We start from the raw sequence: 25,060 nt of genomic DNA, 5'->3' as shown, positions 1-25,060 counted from the left end.
ACGAACCATCAAACAGGCAAAGCGTCCATACAGGACTAAGATCAAATCGTGCTACACCAGGTCGGACGCTCGTCGGATGTGACAGGGCCTGGAAACTATTAGACTACAATGGGAAGCACAGCCGAGAGCTGCCCAGTAACACGAGCGTACCAGACGAGCTAAATAACTTCTGTGCTCGCTTCGAGGCAAGTAACACTGAAACATGCATGAGAGCATCAGCTGTTCCGTACGACTGTGTGATCATGCTCTCCGCAGCCGATGTGAGTAAGACCTTTTAAACAGGTCAACATTCACAAGGCCGCTGGGCCATACACATTACCAGGACGTGTACTCCGAGCATGCGCTGACCAACAGGCAAGGGTCTTCACTGACATTTTCAACCTCTTCCTTTCTGAGTCTGTAATACCAACATGATTCAAGCAGACTACCATAGTCCCTGTGCCCAAGAACACAAAGGTAACCTGCCTAAATGACTACCCACCCGTAGCACTCACGTCTGTAGCCATGAAATGCTTTGAAAGGCGGGCCATGGCTCACATCAACACCATTATCCCAGAAACCCTAGACCCACTCTAACCCATTCAGAGACCTGACTGTGTGGTGCAAGGACAACAACCTCTCCCTCAACGTGATCAAGACAAAGGAGATGATTGTGGACTACAGGAAAAAGAGGACMGAGCACGCCTCCATTCTCATCGACGGGGCTGTAGTGGAGCAGTTTGAGAGCTTCAAGTTCCTTGGCGACCACATCACCAACAAACTAACATTGTCCAAGCACACCAAGAGAGTCGTGAAGAGCGCACGACAAAACCTATTCCCCCTCAGGAGACTGAAAAAAATTGGCATGGGTCCTCAGACACTCAAAGTTTTACAGCTGCACCATCGAGAGCATCCTGACGGGTTGCATCACTGCCTGGTATGGCAACTGCTTGGCCTCCGACCGCAAGGCACTACAGAGGGTAGTACGTATGGCCCAGTACATCACCGGGGCCAAGCTTCCTGCCATCCAGGACCTCTATCCCAGGCAGTGTCAGAGGAAGGCCCTAAAAATTGTCAAAGACTGCAGCCACCCTAGTCATAGACTGTTCTCTCTGCTACCGCACGGCAAGCGGTACCGGAGCGTGAAATATAGGTCCAAGAGGCTTCTAAACAGCTTCTACCCCCAAGCCATAAGACTCCTGAACAGCTAATCAAATGGTTACACAGACTATTGCATTGCCCCCCCCCCCCCGCCCCCAACGCTGCTGCTACTCGCTGTTATTATGTATGCATAGTCACTTTAATACCTCTACCTACATGTACATATTACCTCAACACCGGTGCCCCCACACATTCACACATTTGACTCTATACCGGTACCCCCTGTATATGGCCTCCACGTTGACTCTGTACCTCTACCCCCTATATATAGCCTCCACGTTGACTCTGTACCAGTACCCCCTATATATAGCCTCCACGTTGACTCTGTACCAGTACCCCTTGTATATAGCCTCCACATTTACTCTGTACCGGTACCCCCTGTATATAGACCCACTATTGTTATTTACTGAAGCTCTTTAATCATTTATTATTCTAATCTCTTACTTTTTTGTAGGTATTTTCTTAACTGCATTGTTGGTTAAGTGCTTGTAAGTAAGCATGTGACAAATACAATTTGATTTGAAGTAGAACAAATGCCGGAATGTCGCAGTGTCCCTTTAAGTTAGTAGTGTCATAAGATTTGAATTAGTTGAGTGTCTGTGATAGTTGACTGAGGTTAAGAACACTTGGTGCTTATTATTCAAGGGGAACGTAGGCCTAGGCTAGCCCTTTTTACATTTCAGTTGACAGTTTCATAGATTTATATGTGGGGTATCCTTATGGGAAAAATGGATGGGATAACGTTTAGCTCCCAGTTCAGACAGGTTTTAAATGGAAAAAAAGAATTGATTTTGCTTCATTTGCTTAATGTTTTCTTTTCTGAATCTGTGTCTTTTGTCTTCTGTAGAGCTTTCCACCAGGAACACTTGGAAGATTCTCAATACGAAGTGCTCAGAGTCACTGAAGTGCCTGCCCTGCACCACTCATTCCTAGACCGTACCAGTGTAAATCAAAACCCTACTTTGGTTCAGCACTTACCTGCAAGTCTCGGGTCTTTACAAAGAGCATGTTGCCAATGCCGTTTCTCTGCTCCATTGTCTGGTTGCACCGGGGGATCAAGCTAAAGAAAGTGCTTTATCTCTCAAACACAGGCCAGGTCTGAGTTTCAACCATTCACACCAACACTCAGAGATCAGTCATGCTTCTTAGATTTAGTTGAAGATTCCTGAATAGTGTTGCCATCACAATTAACATCCTCAACACTCTGGCACTTCACTGCCCTGGTCAGTGTGTATCATAGTTGGACATCTTTGCACATGGCTGTAGAGGGCTTCCAATTCATAGCGCTTTATGTCTATAACAAAGACTGGGAGGAGGACCTTGACCTCCAGCCAGGGGACATACTGACCGTCAGCAAGACGTCACTGACATTCCTTGGGCTAAAGGATGGGGACGAGGAGCACCCGGATCACCTGGGATGGATGGTGGGAGTCAACAAGCGCACCAAGCAGAGGGGAGACTTCCCTGGGACATATGTCCAGTATGTGGGGCCTGTGAAGATGTATGTGGCGCCCAACCAGCCTCTGCAGCAGAGACCCCTCCCAGCAGCCCCCAGGCCTCAGCCTCCCCCAGCACAGCAAGGTAGGACACAGTGCCTTCAGAAAGTATTCATACCCCTTGACTTATTCCTCAATTTGTTGTTACAGCCTGAATTCAACATTGGTGAGGAAAACATTTTATTTAATCAATCTACACACAATACCCCATAATGACAAAGTGAAAACATGTTTTTAGGCATTTTTGCTAATTTATTGAAAGTGAAGTACAGAAATATCTAATTTTACTATTCACACCCCTGAGTCAATGCTTTGTAGGAGCACCTTTGGCAGAGATTACAGCTGTGAGTCTTTCTGGGTAAGTCTCTTAAAACTTCTTAAGGCTAGGGGTTCCGCTAGACAACATCCGCTGAAATGGCAGAGCGCGAAATTCAAAAATATTTTTTTGAAATATTTAGCTTTCATACATTCACAAGTGCAATACACCAAATAAAAGCTTAACTTCTTGTTAATCTAGCCATGGTGTCCGATTTCAAAAAGGCTTTACAGCGAAAGCACACCATTCGTTTATGTTAGGTCAGCGTCTAAAACATACAGCCATTTTCCAGCCAAAGAGAGGCGTCACAAAAAGCAGAAATAGAGATCAAATGAATCACTAACCTTTGATGATCTTCATCAGATGGCACTCATAGGACTTCATGTTACACAATACATGTATGTTTTGTTCGATAAAGTTCATATTTATATCCAAAAATCTGTTTACATTGGCGCATTATGTTCAGTAATGTTGTGCCTCGAAAACATCCGGCGAATTTGCAGAGAGCCACATCAATTTACAGAAATACTCATATACTTTGATAAAAGATACAAGTGATATGCATAGAATTAAAGATATACTTCTCATTAATGCAACTGCTGTGTCAGATTTTAAAAAAGCTTTACGGAAAAAGCACACCATGCAAGTATGTGTATAGCGCTAAGCCACAAAAACAAGCCATACAGATACCCGCCATGTTGTGGAGTCAGTAAAAGTCAGAAATAGCATTATAAATATTAACTTACCTTTGATGATCTTCATCAGAATGCACTTCCAGGAATCCCAGTTCCACAATAAATGTTTGTTTTGTTCGATAAAGTTCATCTTTATGTCCAAATACCTCCTTTTTGTTAGCGCGTTTAGTTCACAATTCACAAGGCGCGGGCAAGTCCAGACGAAAAGTCAAAAAAGTTCTATTACAGTTCGTAGAAACATGTCAAACGATGTATAGAATCAATCTTTAGGATGTTTTTATCATAAATCTTCAATAATGTTTCAAACGGACAATTCCTTTGTCTTTAGAAATTAAAAGGAACAGAGCTCTCTCAAGGCCGCACGCCTGACTGAGCTCATGACATTCTGCCAGACCCCTTAGTCAAACAGCTCTTATTCGCTCCCCCTTCATAGTAGGGGTGCAATATGAAGTGCAATATGACCCCATAGACACTGTATATTCGAAAGGCAATGACTTGAAAAACTACAAACCTCAGATTTCCCACTTCCTGGTTGGATTTTTCTCCGGTTTTTGCCTGCCATATGAGTTCTGTTATGCTCACAGACATCGTTCAAACAGTTTTAGAAACTTCAGAGTGTTTTCTATCCAAATAGATAATAATATAATATGCATATATTAGCTTCTGGGCCTGAGTACAGGCAGTTTACTCTGGGCACGCGTTTCAATCGAACGTGAAAATGCTGCCCCCTATCCTAAACAGTTTAAAAGCATTCTTCAAGCTCTGTCAAATTGGTTGTTGATCATTGCTGGACAGCCATTTTCAGGTCTTGCCGTAGACTTAAGCCATAACTGTAACTYGGCCATTAATGAACATTCGCTGTCTTCTTGTTAAGTAACTCCAGTGTAGATTTGGCCTTGTGTTTTAGGTTATTGTCCTGCTGAAAGGTGAATTCATCTCCCAGTGTCTGGTGGAAAGCAGACTGAACCAGGTTTTCGTCTAGGATTTTGCCTGCACTTAGCTCCATATCCTGAAACTCTCCATCCTTAACGGTTACAGGCATACCCATAACATGATGCAGCCATCACTGTGTTGTATTGGATTTGCCCTGAACATAACACTTTGTATTYAGGACAAAAAAGTTTATTGGTTTGCCACATTTTTTGAAGAATTACTTTAGTGCCTTGTTGCAAACAGGATGCATGTCTTGGAATATTTTTATTCTGTACAAGCATTCTTCTTTTCACTCTGTCATTTAGGCTAGTATTGTGAAGTAACTACAATGTTGTTGATCCATCCTCAGTTTTCTCCTCACAGCCATTAAACTCTAACTGTTTTAAAATCACCATTGCCCTCATGGTGAAATCCCTCAGTGGTTTCCTTCCTTCTCTCCGGCAACCGAGTTAGGAAGGGTCTTTGTAGTGACTGGCTATATTGATACACCATCCAAAGTGTAATTAATAACTTCACTATGCTCAAATGTCAGCCCCCCCCCATCTACCAATAGGTGCCCTTATTTGCGAGGCATTGGAAAACCTCCCTGGTCTTTATGATTGAATCTGTGTTTGAAATGCACTGCTTGACTAAGAGACCTTACAATTATCTATATGTGTGGGGTATGGAGATGAGGTAGCCATTTAAAAAAATATATGTTAAACACTATTATTGCACACGGAGTGAGTCCATGCAATTTATGTGACTTGTTAAGCACATTTTACTCCTGAACTTATTTAGGTTTTCCATAACAAAGTGGTTGAATAATTATTGACTCAAGACAAGATGATTAACTTCTGCATACAAGAATACAGTACGTAGGATTACAAGAGCAACAAACCCTGTCTACTTTTTCAACATTCTAGATTATCGCCCTTTTTTACTCTTTAAAGAAAAAATCTGTGATGTCTGCTTATCTTTTATTTGTATTATTTACCCATAATTATTGTCTTCACACAGTATCAGCCCACCTTCCATCTCCCATTGTACTTCAGTTTTCTGCCTGTTGCTCCCCTTCTGAAGGCAGTAAATTGTGTTGCTTTGGGAGCTCGGACAAAGCACCAGGTCAGTCTGGAAAGGGAGCAGGTAGGGGAGCTTTCTGCTGAAGCAGCACATTCCTCTGGAGGCACGTGACACTGCTTCAATATTTGCCTTCTATTCATTCTCTGTAGGGGGGCAGGTCAGCTCAGTTCCTCTCCAGGCCACAGGCCTGCTAGAAGAAATGGAAATGGTACCCACAGCTGCCCAAGCAATTCCAACCTGTTAGCCTTGGACACGTTTCCCCATGTCCCCTCTCTTTGCTGCAGCCCTGCTACTCTTGCATCTTGCATATTTGCTTTCCTTTTTTCTTTCTGTCTCTAAAATTCCATGGGTTGTAGAGTAGTTTTTCCTTCTATTTAGTCATTACTGACAATTTGCTCTGAAGTGCATATGAAAAAAGTATTTGACATAATTTGATTGGGAGTTAAATCTAATTTATACCTAACGTATGTACACAACACAATTAGTTACGCAAAATGGCTTCCCTGCATAGTTGCATCGAGTTATACATTGCTGTACACGTCTGTGTATTTTTGCGATTTAGGCTTATCTACTCAGGACAGACCTAATTGTATTCCTGCATTGCATACGTACTTCAGGTATTTTAAATTTGGCTTTAGGCAAAAACACCTGTCATCAAACTAAGGATAGTTTGTGATATTGTAGGTGGATTGAGTGCAATATGAACTTGACATGCAATTTAGACCGTTTTTTAAAGCCCAGGCGAACTACCTTCGTCCTTGGAGAAAGACTCACCCATGCTGTATAATTTAGTTTCCAGACATGCTCTACATTCTCATTCTTTTAATTGGTGAATGTTAAAGGCTTATTTTACTGGCGGGACCTATGTTAGTTATATTTAGTCTGTCTGCAGGAGACACATACCATTACGTGCAGCCAATGGACTAGTAAAGATACCCAGCCTTGGGACAGGGAGTGACGACGGACCGTTCTACGAATTGGGTTGAGCAGGCAGTGGTGTACGGGAACACAGGAAGTGACACAGCCCAAAGCCTGGTGTCCAGGTTTCTTAATTTTCTCCACAATTCTTCCATCCAACTAAGCAGCTGGAGTAGAAGGAAACTGCTTAGAATGGCCACTGTGAGTCTAGCAGAGACTTTGAGAGTTCAATTGCTGAAATGTGATTATTTTAAAAATTTTGATTGCTCAACAACAACTCAGGAACTCTACAACAAAGCATTTAAGACTAAGGCAACAAAATAAAAACATTTTGACATTTTCAAGGTGGTGTAGACGTAGGCCTACTGCTTCCCATGGCATTTTTAAAGAAAGGCTTTGCCAAGATTTCCTAGGCAAGCAATGATTAGTTGGTTCTTTTCCCCAAAACACAGGATGACTTCAGGTCTACAGCTGCTTCTCCCCCAAAAAACGGTATTATTTTTGCCTGGCTACCCATCTGCATCACTCTGGCCAAATGCCACGCCCAGTAACGTTTCTTCTCCATGAGTCTGGATTTGCTTCCTCCCCGAGGACTTCTCGAATGTGAGCACATTAAAACTGTTCTGATTGGTCCCAGAAACCGATGGGTTGGGCCAGAGCCAGCCTACACGAATCATGGTATTTTGACGTCAGCACAAACACTTCTAGGGTAGCAGGTTCAGACTGATGTATGGAACGATTGATAGAAAGCTACATTAAATTCAGAATGAGTCATCAGGCAAGTATTCGTTTGCACGAAACCCCAAAATCTGGGCAACTTTGTGTGGAGGCATGTATGTGAGTGGTGAGGAAAACAAATAGAGACATCCTAGGCTTATTGGCTTTGAGGCAGATGTACAGAATATGTATGTCACTACTATGGCTGTGGTGGTCACAAAATTTCGCCAGCCGTTGATTGTCAAGCAAATAACTGTCGGTCTCACGGTAATTGATTGTTAATTAACATAAACACATTTAGCATCTCCTGGCTTCCACACACAGCCTACAAGCCATATTATAAGTATAATAAATCCATATAATATAGCCTACACCTTCACAGTAAATTAATTATTTATTTTAGATAGGTCTAAAGAAGCATGATATGAAGAAAATGTAGTCTATTTCAGAAGAAAATAATATCATACTCTTTGTTCTTATGTTAGGTCTTGATGTGGCTATGCCATATGGCTGTTGGATACACTAGTTAATTTAGCACACAAGATTTGCTTAGAATTCCGTGGCATTATTTTATATTCGTTTATAGTATGAAGAATACAATTGAACAAAGCTGAATAAAATAAAGGATATTTTCTCCATGATTTGAGGGAGTGCGCACATACGTCTATTCTGTGTTGAGCGGTTAACAAAGAAATAGGTATTCTTATATGCTTAATTTAGAGTTATTAATGTAACTTTAGTTGTTCTACAAATGTTGGGCTATATGTTTTGAATTTTAATACATTGTATGACTCTAATGATGATTTGAAAAAAGTCGCTTGAAAGGCATGAGCTCTGCTTTGTTTTTTTGCGCAGGCTGTACACACTTCAATAGTATGTACAGTCTCTCATTCACAATTTGACAAGCACTTGATAATGCCTTGAGTTTCACGGCAGCATCCCCTTTGTGGCGGTAATGCACCCTAAAAAAATCCTTGCCTTTTGCGGCCCGGAGTGCTGCGTTGTGCCCTGCTGCGCAATCCAAAGTGTCTCTCACTCACATGGCTCTCTGTCACGTGATCGGGTCTTTCTCACAGGCTACATACAAGTGAATACAGACACATCCGGGACACAACTGCATGCGTCCTTATCCAATTCCAAGGTGCATATTGAAGATATTGGAAGAACTGTCCACATTTACTTTTCATCAGCCAACAAGATGAGTAGGCCTAACGAACAGCAAAACCACTAGCCTATGTCAGTCTACTATCCCCCATAGTACAAAAGTCGACCTATTCTGTGCGATAAATAAATATTCCAAACATAGTCTGTGACAGTTGTGGGATGCGATAGATCCCAAGTGAATACAACCACTAGCATCCCAAAAACTTTTTTATGCAGTGTAGCTGACGCAACAGATCAGAACGTTTAGCTTAAAATGTTGATAAACTATTAGGCTATTTCTTCACATTATAAGTGCAGCAATGCACACATGGTAGTAGGCTATAAGCACAAATGTTCCATTAGCGGAAAACACCATTATCAAAAGTGACCGCAAATGCAATTATGCATGTAATGCTTTTATTATAAGGGTGCATTTTTATGGTGAAAATGATCTTCACCAAACTTGAAATTCACACGCTGCTTATGTATGTCAGTTAGGCTCTACACCCCATTTTAAGAAGTTATTTAGCCACTTTAGTTGTGATACAAACCTTATTAAAACATATAGGCCATATGGGCAAGGCTACATGAGGTGGCCGACTATGATTAGAAAAAAGGCATTGTTTCTTATGCTGAGCATCATTCACAAGTGATAATATATAATTGATAGACTAAAATTGTCACCCATCAGACTATTCTTGATTTAATCTTATGTGTATATGTAATATATGTGACATTTGTTTTGATTTAGAATGGACCATTATCATGCACCTGTATCGTGGCAGGGGGAAAAATACTTGTCATCTATGTACTTAAATAGCGAATGGAGAACTGCTTTTCACCGTGGTTTATTTTCATGCCAGCCAGGTAGGCTATACTCCTGTTGTAAAGAGAAGCAATGTGCTAAATTATTAGGAAAGTTGAGAAATAAATATAGTAAGCCTAGCCTATAGAAAGCTGATGAGATCCTCTTTTTAATAGAGGCCATCACCCTGTTTTCTAACGCAATTGCATAGCCTATAAAAATGTTTAGCAACATGAGCTCATGAGCTCTCATGAAGTGTTTGCATTGATGTCAGAGTGGTTAGAGGGACAATAGAGCTCTGAGTACCAGGCAGTTTGCAAGTTTGGTAGGCCTCTAATGACCATCAGCAGCATCAGAGCTTGGAGAAGCCTAATTACTGTGACTAAATGGTCATGTGGAATTTGACTGCCTTCATGTGACCGCCGATGTGGCGGTAATACGGTCACCACAACAGCCCTAGTCATAGTCACTACTGAAGAAAACATTTTCTGTACAAAAAAACTTATAAAACAAGTTTTTACATCTAGGTCTATTGTTTCCTTCCGACAATGTGTTTAATAAGCTTGTGTCCATTCTGCCCTCTCACATGCAAATGTTGGGTTTAATTATGGCAGTATTTTGTGCAGTGGCCAATAGGCATATTTTCAGATGGTCAATGCAGTCGGTAGGGTAGGCCTACAACTTCTTGAGCTGTGTTTTTGATATTGTTCTGTGGAGGATTTATATTATTATTTGGCTTATGAGTCCTCAGCTCACTACTAATTCCTGAACTTTACACACACACACTTCTTGAAAGCCATTTCATATGTCGATAGTATTTTCAACATAACCTTATGTAGTCTAATGCACTGTTTGTAGTACAGGCAAATATGTTTTTTTATTGTATATTTATTTTGTTTTTTTATTGTACAGTTGCGACTTAGCAAGACTGACTCAAACATGCAATACTCAGCCACCGTACAGCAGCTAGGTTCCAGAGCATTTGGGAAAGGCGACCCTCGGAAGAGCGAAGGCTGCAGAGAAGCAGGGGGGGTGGGGCTGACGTTATACAAGAGGGAAATCGAGAGCCGGGCAGCAATTTTCCATGTTTAACGTGCAGCAGAGAGGGGGAATGTGCTGACATGGTACTTTCTGTGAACTCCAAAATGATCAGACATGGTTTAGGCTTGCGCTGCCAGGAGGCACGGGGTGCCAAGCTTATACAGTGGGCCTGAAAATGAGGCTCTGGCGTGCTGCCACTGGAGGTTATGCCTGTTCAGGTTTTTATTTTTATTAAAATCCTTCATTGTGCTACACTGAGTCACTTGAAAAACCCTCCTCACGCAAAGGGCTGTGGTGAAACAGGGCCTTGCCGTGGAGGGGAGAGTGAAATTCCTGAAAGAAAATTAAACTGGGTATTTGTTGTGAAAAGATTAAAAGTTATTTAAGGGGCTGTTGTAATTTTGATTGAGCTTTGTTTGGTGTCTTTGATTGCTACAGATTTGCTGTAATAATTATTTTAAACAACATCAAGGCCTAATGGGTATCCTATCCTATTTGTTTTCCAGGGACATCAGCTCATGAGTTTGTCCAGCCTTTTCCACCCCCAGAAAATGCCCCCCCCACTTTGGTGAAGTTGGTAGAGGCCATTGAGAAAAAAGGTAAGATGGCTGTGTGATATCGGAACACGTTTGAATCTGTTGTGTTTAGTACTAGTCATTTGACAAGAGAAGCAGCAGCATTGACCTGAAAATATGCCACATAGTACTTTCGATGTGGCATTAATGTATCAGTTATCCATACTTGCATGTAAACTAATGCTTTGGTAGAATATATTTTATGCATGACATGTACTGTACAGTGCCTTCAAAAGGAATTCAGACCCCTTTACTTTTTCCACATTTTGTTACGTTACAGCCTTATTCTAAAATTGATTAAGTTGTTTTTTTCCCTTCAACCATCTACACACAATACCCCATAATGACAAAGCAAATGCAGGTTTTTGGAAATGTTTGCTAATTTATAATTAAAAAAAAACTGAAATATTACATTTATGTAAGTATTCAGACCCTTTACTCAGTACTATGTTGAAGCACCTTTGGCAGCGATTACAGCATCTGTTAGAACGGTTCAAGTCCGGGCTCTGGCTGGCCCACCCAAGAACATTCAGAGACTTGTCCCGAAGCCACTCCTGCTTTGTATTGGCTGTGTGCTTAGGGTCGTTGTCCTGTAGGAAGGTGTACCTTCACCCCAGTCTGAGGTCCTGAGCGCTCTGGAGCAGGTTTTCATCAAGGATCTTTCTGTACATTTCTCCGTTCGTCTTTGGCTTGATCCTGACTAGTCTGCCAGTCCCTGCCGCTGAAAAACATCAACGCAGCATGATGCTGCCACCACCATGCTTCACCATAGGGATGGTGCCAGGTCTCCTCCAGATGTGATGCTTGGCATTCAGGCCAAATAGTTCAATCTTGGTTTCATCAGACCAGAGAATCTTTAGGTGCCTTTTGGCAAACTCCAAGTGGGCTGTCATGTGCCTTTTTACTGAGGAGTGACTTCCGTCTGGCCACGCTACCATAAATGCCTGAATGGTAGAGTGCTGCAGAGATGGTTGTCCTTCTGAAATGTTCTCTCATCTCCACAGAGGAACTTTACAGCTCTGTCAGTGACCATCAGGTTCTTGGTCACCTCCCTGACCAAGGCCCTTCTCCCCCGATTGCTCATTTTGGCCGGGCGGCCAGCTCTAGGAAGAGTCTAGGTGGTTCCAAACTTCTTCCATTTAAGAATGATGGAGGCCACTGTGTTCTTGGGGACCTTCAAAGCTGCAGACATTTTTTGGTACCCATCCCCAGATCTGTGCCTCAACACAATGTTGTCTCGGAGCTCTATGGACAATACCTTCGACCTCATGGCTTTCTTGATTTTTGCTCTGACATGCAGTGTCAGCTATGGGACCTTTTATATAGACAGGTGTGTGCTTTTCCAAATCATGGCCAATCAATAGAATTTTTCACAGGTGGACTCCAATTAAGTTTTAGAAACAGCTCAAGGATGATTAATGGAAACAGGATGCACCTGAGCTCAATCTTGAATCTCATAGCAATGGGTATGAATACTTATGTAAATAAGATATTTCTGTTTTTTATATTTAATAAATTAGCAACATTTCACACAAAAAAACAACAGTTTTCGCCTTGTCATTATGTGGTATTGTGTAGATTGCTGAGGATTTTTTTATTTAATCAATTGTGGAATAAGGCTGGAAAGTAACAAAATGTGGAAAAAGTCAAGGGGTCTGAATACTTTGCGAAGGCACTGTATACATACATATATTTACAGTATTTAGCTCTGATCATGGTCCACTTAGATCCCCATGGTCTACAAACAGTGTCATTTAAAAGGTGGATCTGCTACTAGAGGAGACACCCTGGCTTTGATAGGAACTTTCCTCATTTGGGCAAAAGTCCGTGCTTGTTTTTATCTCTTTACATATTTATTTTGGGATCCACCCCTGTAAACGTAATTTGCTTTTCATATAACCACATTTTTTGTCCACGTTCACTGAGAGGACGCAGGAGTTGAGCAAATCGAATTGAGAAAAGGCCCTCCTCTCTCCGTCTGATCTTTGACCTTTCAGACTTAGCACTCCTGAAAGTGTCTCCTGGGCCTCCAGGTAGCATGTGGAAGGCCAGGTTAGTGTTGAAACGTTTCAGTTAGCGCCTCGGTCATGTATTTTCAGCTCTGGGAGCTGTATTATGGATGTTTATACGTGTAACTAATTGATTCACTAATAGAGGCATGCCAGGAGAGAAAATACTATTTCAGAAGGGTGCGCTAACTATGTGTGTGTGTGTGTGTCAATCTCTTGCAGGTTTGGAGTGCGAGACACTGTACAGGAAGTCTGGCTCCTTGGCTGCTGGCGGTCATAGACAGAGCCTGAATTTTGGTAAGACCCTCTGTTTCTCTCTTGCACCTTATGCTTGTGCATGAATGCATTGTTCTTACATTCAACTCTTGCTGAGCTGTACAAGTTGATAGAGTCTGTTGCCATCGCCGGATAGTCATCCATTYCTGTAGGATAAAAAGGAATTTACTCCGAACCCTGTGACTTCAATGATTGTGGTGCTGTTCATTCTATAGCCTTGCCTATTGAGTTCAGTTAGGAAAATAACTCAGAGGGGTGATGACCATGCTGTCCTCGTGGTTCCTGTAGGATACACTACATGCTCTGTTTGTCTTTGCTCTATTTCAACAGTGGGCCATTAACACAGCCTTTGTTTGTGTAGAGAAATAGGCCAGTCTTTTCAAACGGATCAAAGAGACGGATGTATGCTGTGTCCCCCCCCCCCCCCCCCAAAAGACAATCTTGCATATATTGCACTTCATTATTTCACTTCTCTGTGAGCCCCACTGTACTGAAGAGTGAGGAAAGCCTCGGGAGTGTTATTTTCACCCCGTGACCGATTTAGCATTAATTGCAATATAATTGGCTCTACGAGTTCGTTCCGCTTGTTATTCTGTGCTAATCTATATACATGGCACTGTTTGTTTCAACTGGAGAAAGTGAACACTTGGGTGTTCCAAGGATTCAAGTGACCTGGGACTTGCTTAGCAACATCCATGCCAAAACGAGTTTGAGTACGGTCTCCCAAAGATTTGAGCAGACAGGACGATGTAGGCTAGATCAAGTGTCAACAGCATGTTCTGAGATGCACACCCCCACCCCGCACAAACACACCTTTCACATGCCACAGACAGACCGACCCAGATTCTCCCCATGCTCACACACACTCACACATGCCAGACACTCTCCCCACAGTCTATCTGCTCAGATCAAGAGCTGGACCGGGCCAGGCAGGCCTTTTCAGACAGCTGTTTGCTAGCTGAGGCGTGACGGAGCAGTAAGCAGCACCCAGCCAGTCTGGCCTGCCTGTCGCATCGGTGAAAGAGGAGGAGGTTGTTATTTTAGTCTCTCAGACACTGTCATAGGACTAGTCTGGACACTGTCTCCCAGACAGCACACTTAGCCGCACCAGAAACTCTGGCCACAAAGCACAACTCTTGGGACACCTTACCACAGAACAGGAGAACCAGCGATGTACACAAACAGACTCTGCAGTGTCTGAATTAGCGACCTAAAGTGTTCTTTTTACAGAGCTCTCTGAGCCTGAGATGGGCCAGTACGACGTCCAGGCGCTCTCAGAGGCCCTGATGGGATTCCTGCAGGACTTGCCCTCCCCCATCATCCCAGAGTCTGTCTATCCCAGCCTGAAGATTGCCCTGCAAGAGGAAGCAGGTAACGGCACCTTTAGCACTAACATGCTTCTTCATGTATCTCATTAAGAACTGATGCAACTRATGCAAGTGATTCCAGGAGCATATTCTACTAACAAAAACAACAACAACAAAAACGGCTATCATTGAAGCACACTATCAGGTGACTGTTGAAAGAATTGTGTATATTTTGGAATCGGCTTAGAAATACAAAGCAAAATGTGAATTTGGCATTAGGTAGAAAAAAAATGTTGTCGATTTACCATTGTGTCTCAAACCCAAGGCACTAAGATTGTCACTCAGTCTCCTTGCTGGTTCTTATTTCCCAGAGCTGTCCGTCGAGGAGACAGGCAAGCGTTTGCTGAAGGCGCTGGAGCCCCCGGCCGTGCCCCTGCCAGGCCTGCTCACCCTGCAGTACATGCTCAGACACTTGGACCGAGTGGGCCAGAGCTCGGCCCACAATGGCCTGGACCCTCACACCCTCGCACTCCTCTTCAGCCCTCTGCTGCTCCCCGCTGGGTCAGTCTCACATTTAAAGAAATACCTATGTCGGTATGGGGGGGTTGTCCAGCCAATAGACACAGAGGGAAAGGGAGAGAGAAATACTGGCCAGCCAACAGAGAGAGGGAGAGAGAAATACTGGCCAGCCAACAGAGAGAGGGAGAGAGAAATACTGGCCAGCCAACAGAGAGAGGGAGAAAAAATACTGGCCAGCCAACAGACACGGAGAGAGGGAGAGAGAGATACTGGCCAGCCAACAGAGAGAGGGAGAGAGAGATAACTGCCAGCCAACAGACATGGAGGCGAGATACTGGCCAGCCAACAGAGAGAGGAGAGAGAGATACTGGTCAGCCAATAGACACGGAGAGAGGGAAAGAGAGATACTGGCCAGCCAAAGACACACAGAGAGGGAGAGAGAATACTGGCCAGCCAATAGACACACAGAGAGGAGAGAGAGATACTGGCCAGCCAATAGACACACAGAGAGGGAAAGAGATACTGGCCAGCCACAGACACGAAGAGGTAGAGAGAAATACTGGCCAGCCAACAGACACGGAGAGATGTAGAGAGAAATACTGGCCAGCTAATAGACACGGAAGAGAGGGAGAGAGATACTGGCCAGCCAACAGAGAGAGGAGAGAGAATACTGCCAGCCCATAGAGAGAGGAGAGAAATACTGGCCAGCCAATAGAGAGAGAGATACTGGCCAGCCAATAGAGAGAGGGAGAGAGAAATACTGGCCAGCCAATAGACACAGAGCGAGGGAGAGAGAGATACTGGCCAGCCAACAGAGAGAGGGAGAGAGAGATACTGGCCAGCCAATAGACACAGAGAGAGAGAGGAGAGAGAGATACTGGCCAGCAATAGACACGGAGAGAGAGAGAGGAGAGAGAGAGATACTGGCCAGCCAACAGCGAGAGGAGAGAGAGAAATACTGGCCACCAATAGACACGGAGAGAGGGAGAAGATACTGGCCAGCCAACAGAAAGAGGGAGAGAGAAATACTGGCCAGCCAATAGACACAGACAGAGAGGAGAGAGAGATACTGGCCAGCCAACAGAGAGAGGTAGAGAGAGATACTGGCCAGCCAATAGACACAGAGAGAGAGAGAGAGAGAGAGATACTGGCCAGCCAATAGACACGGAGAGAGAGAGAGGGAGAGGAGATACTGGCCAGCCAACAGAGAGAGGAGAGAGAAATACTGGCCAGCCAATAGACACGGAGAGAGGAGAGAGAGATACTGGCCAGCCAACAGAGGAGGGGAGAGAAATACTGGCCAGCCAATAGAGAGAGAGAGAGAGAGATACTGGCCAGCCAACAGAGAGAGGGAGATAAATACTGGCCAGCCAATAGAGAGAGGGAGAGAGAAATACTGGCCAGCCAACAGAGAGAGGGAGAGAGAAATACTGGCCAGCCAATAGACACGGGAGAGAGAGATACTGGCCAGCCAATAGACACGGAGAGAGGGAGAGAGAGATACTGGCCAGCCAACAGAGAGAGGGAGAGAGAGATACTGGCCAGCCAATAGACACAGAGCGAGGGAGAAGAAATACTGGCCAGCCAATAGACACAGAGAGGGAGAGAGAAACACTGGCCAGCCAATAGACACGGAGAGAGAGAGAGAGATACTGGCCAGCCAATAGACACACAGGGAGGGAGAGAGAGATACTGGCCAGCCAATAGAGAGAGGGAGAGAGAAATACTGGCCAGCCAACAGAGAGAGGGAGAGAAAAATACTGGCCAGCCAATAGACACAGAGAGGGAGAGAGAAATACTGGCCAGCCAACAGAGAGAGGGAGAGAAAAATACTGGCCAGCCAATAGACACAGAGAGGGAGAAATAAATACTGGCCAGCCAACAGTCACGGAGAGAGGGAGAGAGAGATACTGGCCAGCCAACAGAGAGAGATAGGAAGAAATGCATCAACATGACCAGCCTCTTGAGTTCATGCGGTTGTCAGTCTACAAAGTGTCTGGCTGTAGAAATGGTCTGCAGGTTGAGCCAGCTTGAGATAGAAGCCATAACACGTCTGTTTTCCTGGAAGGACACTATTCTCTGAAGTCAGCAGAATATACAGTACGTCCACTCAACACCTCTCCAACCAATGTCCCACGTTACTTACATCTCCCTCCTGTACTGTTGTAAAATATGACTCCCCTCATCCCGTTGAACCACTCTTTCCACCGTACTCTGAATGACTGACGTAGGAGTGTATTGATTTTTGTCCAGGTCAGAAGAAGATTGTCAGGTTTCTGCCCAGGTGCTGGAGAGACTGCTGGCGGTGAGGGCCTGGGAGCTGGAAGAAATGCCACCAGGTAAACACAAATCAAATTTTATTTGTCACATGCGCTGAATACAACAGGTGAAATGCTTACTTACAAGCCCCTTAACAAACAATGCAGTTCAAACAACAGAGTTAAGAAAATATTTACTAAATAAACTAAAGTTTTTTTTTAAATTGGAGAAAAAAGTAACACAATATTGAGTCTATATACACAAGCTCACAACAATATATCACTCTCACTAAAAAACACCTTTATCTCCTGGGTCCATTTTGAATGGATGTCCCACTGTATTGTGACACCACCACCTATTGGTCCCTTTGACAGCCCTACCTCCCAAACCTTCCAAAACCAAAGCCATGGCATCCTCTGTTATCAATGGAGACGGCAGCAAGATGGCCGATGCAGAGTGGTACTGGGGAGACATTTCCAGGTACAATTTATCTGGCTATAGAATGAATCCAGTGTTAATGTACACACTTGGTTATTTACAGTTGAGACCACAATCTTCTGTTTCAAGAAGAAATGATTGTCACTTGTCACTCATCTTACTCACCCAGCTTTAGTGACGTAATCATGATATTTTTTCCAGAGAGGAGGTGAATGAGAAGATGAGAGACATGCCGGATGGGACTTTCTTGGTCCGAGACGCCTCAAGCAAGGTGCAAGGAGAATACACATTGACTCTCAGGTAAGGGTATTGATAATTTAGTCTGTCTAAAAGAGACTAGTTTGTCTCTCTTAAAATAAACTTACTCCCTAGTCACTTGTTTCAAATGCAATGACGTTCCACCACTTTGGATAGCTTCCAGAGACTTTCACAGAACCTCTAACATTGCTCAACTGCTCTGGACTTTTCTAGAAAAGGAGGAAACAACAAGCTGATCAAGATCTTCCACCGAGGCGGCAAGTACGGCTTCTCTGAGCCGCTGACTTTTTCCTCTGTGGTGGAGCTCATCCTGCATTATCACCAGGAGTCGCTGGCCCAGTACAACCCCAAGCTGGACTCACGGCTACTGTACCCCATCTCCAAATATCAGCAGGTAGTAGAATGATTCTGTTAATGTTGGTTTGACTTCTGGGCCTTATGTCAATGGGGTTACTTGGTTTTTAAATAGATGATATAAGAGAAAAGGAATATAGCCTTCGAACAGCACCCTTATGCTTTCTGGAAGGCCTTACATTTCTTATGGCACATGCGTTAAGGAAAATCCCAAACCCATGGCATCCCCAAGAGGACTGCAATAGCTTGTCTGAAATGTTATCAAACCATTATGTTTAAGTGAGGAGAGTTTGCTTGCTGCCCCTCTATTTGAAATACATTGAGCCCACATTGAGTGTTCTATAGCTCAACATCTTGCTGTGGTTGTATCACAACAACCTCTCCCTCAATGTGAGCAAGACAAAAGAGCTGATCGTGGACTACAGGCCGGACAGGTGCACATTAACATCAAAGGGGCTGTAGTGGAGCAGGTCGAGAGTTTCAAGTTCCTTGGTGTCCACATCACCATCGATCTATCATGGTCCAAACACACCAAGACAGTTGTGAAGAGGGCACGACCAAACCTTTTCCCCTCAGGAGACTGAAAAGATTTGGCTTGGGTCCCCAGATCTCAAAAAGTTTGACAGCTGCACCATCGAGAGCACCCTGACCGGTTGCATCACCGCATGGTATGGCAACTGCTCGGCATCTGACCGTAAGGCACTACAGAGGGTAGTGTGTATGGCCCAGTACATCACTGAGGCCAAGCTTCCTGCCATCTAGGACCTATATAATAGGCGGTGTCAGAGGAAAGCCCATAAAATTGTCAAAGACTCCAGTCACCAAAGTCATAGACTGTTCTCTCTGCTACCGCATGGCAAGCGGTACAGGAACGCCAAGTCTAGGACCAAAAGGCTCCTTAACAGCTCCTACCACAAGCCATAAGACTGCTGAACAATTAAACAAATGGCCACCGGACTATTACATTGACCCCCTACATTGGTTTTGTACACTGCTACACGCTGTTTATTATCTATGCATAGTGACTTCACCCCTACGTACATGTACAATTACCTATAACCTGTACCCCCACACACTGACTCGGTACACCCTGAATATAGCCTCGTTATTGTGTTACTTTTTATTATTTTTTACTTTATTTGGTCAATATTTTCTCAACTCTTCTTGAACTGCACTGTTGGTTAAGGGCTTGTCAGTAAGCATTTCACTGTAAGGTCTACACTTCTTGTATCTGGCGCATGTGACAAATAGTTTGATTTGATTTGGTTAGTTAATGGTCTTTGTTATTTCCAGGACCAGGTGGTGAAAGAGGATAACGTGGAAGCAGTAGGAGAGCAACTGAAGGTGTACCATGAACAGTACCAGGAGAAGAGCCGGGAATATGACGTCTTGTATGAAGAGTACACTCGCACCTCTCAGGTAAATATTCAACACATCCATTTTCACTGTCCCATTTGGGTCTGGGTTCCATAGCACTTGAAATGAGCAAAACCTCGTCTGTTTTCCTTGTACTCCAGGAGTTACAGATGAAGCACACGGCCATCGAGGCCTTCACCGAGACCATCAATATCTTTGAGGAGCAGTGCGAGACCCAAGAGCGCTACAGCAAGGAGTACATTGACAAGTTCCACAGGGAGGGCAACAGCCAAGAGATTGAGAGGTATCTACATTGCCTGTTGTAGGATTTTCATGAAGCCTGTAGTGATCATGACTATGAAGTGGGGGACCTCCCAATCTTGTCGCTCCACCTTACAGAATCCAAAGTAATTCAGATAAGCTGAAGTCTCGTGTGACTGAGATCCATGACAGCAAGCGGAAGCTGGAGCAGGACCTGAAGGAGCAGGCGACGGACAACCGAGAGATCGACAAGAAGATGAACAGTCTGAAACCAGACCTCATGCAGCTGAGGAAGATCAGAGACCAGTACCTGGTGTAGGTTATACACACACACACACACACACACACACTTTACAATGCGAAACTGAAATGTTTAGGAACATGGGAACTAACCATTAGCTTGTGTTAACGCCCCAGGTGGCTCAATCAGAAGGGCACCAGACAGAAGAAGATTAACGAGTGGCTTGGGATCAAGAACGACGTGGAAGAGTGAGTTAAACCAATGTGGCCGTCTGACAGTTGTGATGTATCACCATGTTTAATCATGTCTTATCGTGTATCATATTGACCCTGGTTTCATCCCCTCTTCTCCCTCCCAGCCTATATTCTCTGGTGGATGAGATGGATGACCTGCCGCACCATGACGAGCGCACCTGGTACGTGGGCGACATCAAGCGCGGCCAGGCCGAAGAGCTGCTAAAGGGCAAGGGTGACGGCACCTTCCTGATCCGAGACAGCCAGTCCCAGAAGGGCTCCTATGCCTGCTCTGTAGTGTGAGTCCCATTAACCTGTTCTGTAGTGTGAGTCCCATTAACCTGATCTGCGGTCACATAATGATTTGGGTTGGAAATACGACTAGACTGTTGGGTGGGGTTTAACCAGGTTTGTCAGATGTTTTCCGGACTCACCTGCCGAGATGATGCCTGAAAATCTCAAATGCATGGGAAATGTGGGGACCATCTGAAAACATGGTTGGCCAATCTTATCCGCAAAGGGCCGTTAAGCAGTAACACAACTGAGTCAGCTCATCCAAACCTATTGGACTGAGGAACATTTGGCATTGAGGCATATAGCAGGATCTTCAAAGTTGATGGTGTCTTGATGAGGTCTTAAAACATCTATCAAACTTTGATTTTGTGCTGAAATATCACTTTGACTGCTGTGTTTGGGCGTGGTGTCTAACCAAATGTTCTGTTGTTGACTTCACGTCTGTACATGCAGCGTGGACGGGGACGTCAAGCACTGTGTGATATTCAAGACCTCCACGGGCTACGGTTTCGCCGAGCCTTACAACCTGTACAGCTCCCTGAGAGAGCTGGTTCTCCACTACAGACACACCTCCCTGGTCCAGCACAACGACTCGCTGAATGTAACTCTGGCATGTCCTGTCCTAACCCAGCAGCAACCCAGATGAGACACACCGTCACCCGGACACGGCCCGGCACAGAGCAAAAACACACACAGAACTGAGACCACAAACCCTCACTTTTCCCAACAAAAAAGCAAACAGCTTTCTGAGCGTTGGGTTTGACAGGAGTGGAAGTGGCAGATATAATGACTGACTGGGTTTTGACTTTGAAGAGACCCTGTAAATGTTATATTTTTGTTAAATCTTTTAGGATAAAAATATTTTGACTATTTTAAAGTAACTGCTGTAGATTCCATTTTCCTTTCAATGGAGGGAATTATTTTTTAAATCGACTTGTTATGGGTGCCATTTTGGGGGTGTAGTAACTTTTTTCAACAGTTAGAGGTGTAAGGGTTTGACATGGAGAACAAAAATACCTAACAGACTTTCTGTGTTTTGTTGCAAGTTCATATTAATACACATTTTCTCCCACAGCGCTATGGGACGCATACAAAGAAAGCATTCTCCTTTCTGTGTACTCATTGCTATGTGCCCTATCACATAAAGACAAAAGAAGACAAAGACAAAATTCAGTACCAATGTGTTAAACAAAAAGATGAATTTGTCTTTTTCTGAAAGCTTAAAAAAAAAAAAATCTATGTAAGTTTAAAATAGTTTGAGGTTGATGATATTAGATGCGGGCATGGCCCCTGGTGTAGCTTGAGGACACTGCTGGAGTTGCAGTCCTTGATGGTGGAACACTTGGTGGTGAAAGTGCCTTCTCTTATAATCCTCGGTCTTCCATTCTCTCTCTGTAGATCAGAGTCAGTGTGGATGCCTTGCCCCAATCAGATGCCAAGTGTTTTGTACAGCACTGTATGAAACTAGAAATCTGAAATGGACCTTGCTATTGATTGCCTTGGCGCAGGGATGGGTAACTCCCTGGGACTACTGCCACTGACTGCTCAGAGTGCACACATCTGATTTCCAGGGTCAGGGCTCAGTRCACACATTTGGTTTCCCAGGTCTCAATCAGTAGCTGACTTAAAGGAATGATTGAAAGCCAGCAGACACTCTTGAGGACCGAAGTTGCCCACCCTTGCATTACTGTGTGTATGATGGCGGTGTTGGATTTGTGCATGGTGGAAATGGATTTCCGTTCATATTTTATAGTTGTGGATAGATGGTAGATCTTATGGGGGTTGTGTACCAGATATAAGAAGCATTGTCTTTTCACTACATATTGGGTATGCAGTATGCATCGCAGTATTCAGTCTCTCATTAAGGTATTAGTAGCCTAATTCCACAATTTACTTAATCGGACCTTACCTGCCACACTTTGTGAATGAGCTTCTTTCCCAGGAAACAAGTTGTACTTTAATGCTAACATATACACCAGATATTCTAGGTAGACTTGAAACACTACTTTGACAAACTGATTAGTRCTATGCAGCGAGTTTGACATACAACTTCACGATGCATCATCAACATTGATTTTGATTCATGACAAATCACTGAATGAGTGATAACCTTTACACTTGTCATGTATTAATCAGACATTGGTGCATTTTATTGCTCACTTTTAGGAGTGGTTAGATTGCCGATCATGTTGGGATTAGTGTAAATCAACCTTTTATAGCTGACAACAATGTTGATGTTAATCTGGTTAACCTGTTTCTTATGTTTATCTGGTAGTTAGGTGAAAAGTGTCTCCTTGGAGAGAGATGACAATAATAGTCTGTGGACTATTTACTGAACATAGCTTTCAGCCAGAGTCCTGCTCAGTTAGACTGTCCTTCAGGTCAACGGATCTTTGAAAACTGGGACAATCTAGTTTAGTTTTTTTGGCAAGAGAGGGTGCTGTATAAAAAAGAGAGTAAAAAATATGTTTCTGGTTTGTTTTCAAATTGCACACGGTGGCTCTGCATGCAGTGTAAGACTACGTAGGCCCTCCACTGACATGACCACAGCCAGGTTAAGACTAGCTGAAGATTGTACGCCAGATAATGTTATGTAACCAAAGAGTGTTGGTGTCCATTACTGAGTGCTACAGAAAAGACCCACACAAACCGCCGCCATAGATTTTTCAACTAACCTGTTCTTAGGGATTACTTTCTTAATTCTCGATTCCTTTTAAAAAGTATCTTAGTCTGTTGCAGTTGGTTCTACAAAAACCATAAATTCAGAAAGATATCAATGTTTAAGTGAGATATGCCTCGTGGTGTGCTTAGATCTTTGTTTGTCACCTACTTATACGTGTGGCCGTAGAAGTAGAATCTACTAGTTCCTGCAATAATGCTGGGAAATGCTAGATCTGCGGCAGCTAAGATGTCGAGGTACCTCCTCATGCCGTACAATACTTGGATGTAATATCTTTGAGGTTTTGCTGTTTTTTGTAGAACCACCTGCAACTGGAAACGGACATTTTTCAGATACTTTCGTTATTCTCGATTCTGTGAAAAAAGTATTGCCAATAACAGGTTAGTTGAAAAATCTATGGCGGCGGTTTGTATGGGGCTTTCCTCTAAYGCCCAGTAATGGACACCAACATTCTTTGGTTATATCACATTCTCTGGCATACAATCTGTAGCTAGGTCTGTTCTCAGTGACATTGTTTCCCCTGGCCTTTTCTGTGGACTTGGGCTCCCGAGTGGCTCAGCGGTCTAAGGCACTGCATCTCCGTGCCAGAGGCGTCACTACAGACCCTGGTTCGAGTCCAGGCTGTATCACAACTGGCCGTGATTGGGAGTCCCATAGGGCGGCGCACAATTGGCCCAGTGCCGTCCGGGTTAGGGTTTGGCCGGGGTAGGCCATCACTGTACATTTATTTAACTTGCCTAGTTAAATAAAGGTTAAATAAAAATAAATAATTATATTGGAGGTCATGACAAAAGCTATGCTTGATTTCTGCTACTACGGTGCAACGTAAAACGACACATTTCCTCAGCTTGTGAGAAAGCCTGTGTGTGGGTACAAATGAGGCTTGAGTAGGGATGTCGCTGTGTCAATGTTACAATCTGCTAATGTAAATGCACTACAAAGACATGAATAGGGAGCTCATGTTTCAGGAGTTTTATTATAATTTGACTTGAACAGGTTCATTAATTTACAATAACTGGCTATGATAGGTCAGAAACACTCCGCATAGTGGACATCTCATTGTAAGACAAGGACGGTGTCTTTGAAGTGGCTCTTAATGGTCTGTTTGAAAGTGGCTTTTATGAAACCTGTTTGTGTTTTGTTATTTGTTCATCATAACCTGAGCAGATTTAATTGAATAAGCTAGTGTGAATACTTTTGGTGATATTCTTTACATTTATATTTCATGCTTATTTAGAGATTTAATTTATCTCTAAATAACCAAATAGATCGAAAAGACTGTTAGGCTGTTTACACAGGCTTTTTTAGATTTTGTTAGAGAATGAAACTGTCGTAGTATTTGTTGTATGTTGACTTTCAAATTTGTAGACTGCCTGGTTTTTAGCTTTTGTATTTGTGAAACTGCTCCCTTGACATAATGGAAGTCTGTTAGATACTGCTATTTGATACATGTAGTATGTGTATAATACTTGGCTGGAGTTCAGTAATTTGAAATGTAGAAATCCCCCCCAAAACATTGCTAATGAACAGCAAAATGCACTTTTAAATTGACAGTAAGCAACATTATTTAAAAAATCTGTACAATTATTGCATTACCTAATGAAAATATTGGCTGCACTCCATATGATGTATTTGTCAGACTGATAGTTTTGTATGGTACTAATGAAAAAATTAACAATTTTATTAAAGCTTGAAGTTGTCAAAATGCCTGACATTTTTCCTCCAATTATTTTG

The 25,060-nt window shown here is 43.4% G+C and overlaps 1 protein-coding gene across 1 annotated transcript in view; it reads left to right on the top strand.

Moving 5' to 3' along the window:
- Window positions 1-25,035, top strand: part of LOC111952984 (phosphatidylinositol 3-kinase regulatory subunit gamma) — a 34,690-nt gene extending 9,655 nt beyond the window's left edge. Inside the window, exons 2-16 of the mRNA XM_023972035.2 lie at window positions 1,988-2,721; window positions 10,773-10,865; window positions 13,073-13,147; window positions 14,357-14,497; window positions 14,805-14,994; window positions 17,206-17,291; window positions 17,586-17,691; window positions 17,851-17,949; window positions 18,121-18,301; window positions 19,555-19,680; window positions 19,779-19,921; window positions 20,017-20,193; window positions 20,296-20,367; window positions 20,478-20,651; window positions 21,100-25,035. Of these exons, the coding sequence (XP_023827803.1) occupies window positions 2,397-2,721; window positions 10,773-10,865; window positions 13,073-13,147; window positions 14,357-14,497; window positions 14,805-14,994; window positions 17,206-17,291; window positions 17,586-17,691; window positions 17,851-17,949; window positions 18,121-18,301; window positions 19,555-19,680; window positions 19,779-19,921; window positions 20,017-20,193; window positions 20,296-20,367; window positions 20,478-20,651; window positions 21,100-21,292 (2,181 nt within the window). The 5' untranslated portion in view covers window positions 1,988-2,396 and the 3' untranslated portion in view covers window positions 21,293-25,035. The remainder of the gene's footprint in view (window positions 1-1,987; window positions 2,722-10,772; window positions 10,866-13,072; window positions 13,148-14,356; window positions 14,498-14,804; window positions 14,995-17,205; window positions 17,292-17,585; window positions 17,692-17,850; window positions 17,950-18,120; window positions 18,302-19,554; window positions 19,681-19,778; window positions 19,922-20,016; window positions 20,194-20,295; window positions 20,368-20,477; window positions 20,652-21,099) is intronic.
- Window positions 25,036-25,060: the final 25 nt, after the last annotated feature.

Source organism: Salvelinus sp. IW2-2015, linkage group LG26 (assembly GCF_002910315.2).
Source record: "Salvelinus sp. IW2-2015 linkage group LG26, ASM291031v2, whole genome shotgun sequence".
Classification (NCBI taxonomy): Eukaryota; Metazoa; Chordata; class Actinopteri; order Salmoniformes; family Salmonidae; genus Salvelinus; species Salvelinus sp. IW2-2015.
This window is presented reverse-complemented; position numbering and strand designations above follow the sequence as displayed.